The sequence below is a fragment of the Loa loa genome (assembly GCF_000183805.2).
Source record: "Loa loa unplaced genomic scaffold supercont3.98, whole genome shotgun sequence".
Taxonomy (NCBI): domain Eukaryota; kingdom Metazoa; phylum Nematoda; class Chromadorea; order Rhabditida; family Onchocercidae; genus Loa; species Loa loa.
In genome coordinates, this window is record NW_018108278.1 from 201,324 (window position 1) to 203,299 (window position 1,976).

Genomic DNA, 1,976 nt, shown 5'->3' on the forward strand with positions numbered 1-1,976 from the left:
GGAAACGACCTGACATCTTAATCGGAGCAGATCATTTTTTCAAATTTGTGGAATTGGAAAGAATTGAAAAACTAAAATCAGGATTCTCACTACTTCACACAAAGGTTGGACCAATGATTGCGGGAAGTGGCGATATAAACCAATTGTACAAAAAAAGTACGACACGTATTCCCAACACAATATCCACTTTAACCATAGGATCAGAAATAGAAAATTTCTGAAAACTAGAAGTCATTGGAATACAAGAAGGACTTAATGCCGATGACGATGAAGAGGCACTGAAGCAATTTAAGAAATCTATAACGAAATATAATATCAGATATCAAGTAAGATGGCCATAGAAAGAATCGAAGGATAAGTTGAGTAACAACTTTGGATTATGCTTGGGACGTCTAAAAAATTTGGTCAAGCGATTGCAACAAGAATTAAACTTAGCCTATATAATAATATAATCGAAGAACAGAAACAACTGGATGTAATCGAGGACGCAGACACCAATAAAATGATGGGCGTCATACACTACTTACCACATCATGGAGTATTAACTCCTAACAAAAATATTACGAAACTAAGAATAGTGTATGATGCTTTAGCACACCTTCATGGAAAGAAAAGTTTGAACGAAGTCTTATATAGAGGCCCAGTATTGCTACCGGATTTAGTCGGAGTACTACTAAGATTTCGAATGATGGAAATAGTAATAATTACCGATATTGAAAAGGCATTTTTACAAGAGATTCTACTAGATTTCTTTGGTTACAAGATATTACCAAAGATGTCACTGAAGAGAACATAAAATGTTATAGATTTAAAAGAGTTCCCTTCGGAGTCATCTCATCACCCTTTTTATTATCGGCTACAATAAACTATCATCTGGAAATTTATGGTAATAAAACAGCCACCGAGATAAGGAAAAATATCTACGTGGACAATATCACATTATCTGCAAGTAATTGAAGAAGCACTAATAAAATATGAGAAAACAAAAATTATCTTCAGTGAAGCGGCAATAAATGTAAGAGAATTTCTTTCTAACGATGAAGAATTTCTTTCTAACGATGAAGGAAAGAATTTCTAACGATGAAAAAAGAATTCTTTCTAACGATGAAGAAAAATTAATAAAAGAATAGCAGACTATGATAAACCAACGGCTATAAAAAACAATTTTCTTGAAATCAATTGGATCCATGATTTAGATGTCATTCATATAACACTAAAACCATGGACCGGAAAACAAATTACTAAGAGAACTATTTTACAATTAATTCGTCGCTTCACAATATGACCCATTAAGGTTTCTGACACCATCGATGATTTCATTCAAATTATTTCTCCAGTATTTATGGAGGCAGAACAGAGCTTGGGATCAACTCTTAACCCAAGAAGATGAACAGCAATGGTACAAGATGATAAGAAAATGGATGTCTAATATGATTGACTTACCGAGATTCGTAATAAAACCTGCAAATCAATTGGAGATTCACGTATTTACTGATGCATCTAAATTTGCATACGCTGCTGCAGTGTATATTCTCAATACAAGAAAAACAACTATGAAAGGAACTGTCGCGAAAGTCGCGAAAATTAAAAAAAATTTTGTATAAGATGGGAATGCTTTCCATGATTCATGATTCATGATTCATTAATTATCTCATCTTAATATCTGTCTAAATTCACATCCCCATGTTTTTTGATAAAAGATAAGATACAGATAAAACAGATTTTTTTTCAATTGAAAAGAAAGGCATTTCCTTGTATAAAGGAAATGCCTTTCTTTTCAATTGCTTACATTAGTTATTCAATTTAACATCTTTGTGTTCATGGTTCTCATCTATCCAATTTACATCTGATAACAATATTCTCACAAATTCCGATGTATGCGAATCAACATCTCTTTAAATGTTTGAATAATTAGAAAAAACCATACCCACTTCCTAATAAATATAAGCTTGTCAAATTTTACTGCTGGTTTTTGT

At 32.3% G+C, this 1,976-nt stretch overlaps 1 protein-coding gene across 1 annotated transcript in view; it reads left to right on the plus strand.

Moving 5' to 3' along the window:
- Window positions 1-796, plus strand: part of LOAG_17594 (zinc knuckle family protein) — a gene marked incomplete at both ends in the record, with an annotated part of 2,847 nt that extends 2,051 nt beyond the window's left edge. Inside the window, 3 exons of the mRNA XM_020450254.1 lie at window positions 28-156; window positions 229-326; window positions 464-796. Coding sequence (XP_020306103.1) covers window positions 28-156; window positions 229-326; window positions 464-796 — 560 coding nt within the window. The remainder of the gene's footprint in view (window positions 1-27; window positions 157-228; window positions 327-463) is intronic.
- Between the last annotated feature and the right edge of the window lie 1,180 nt (window positions 797-1,976).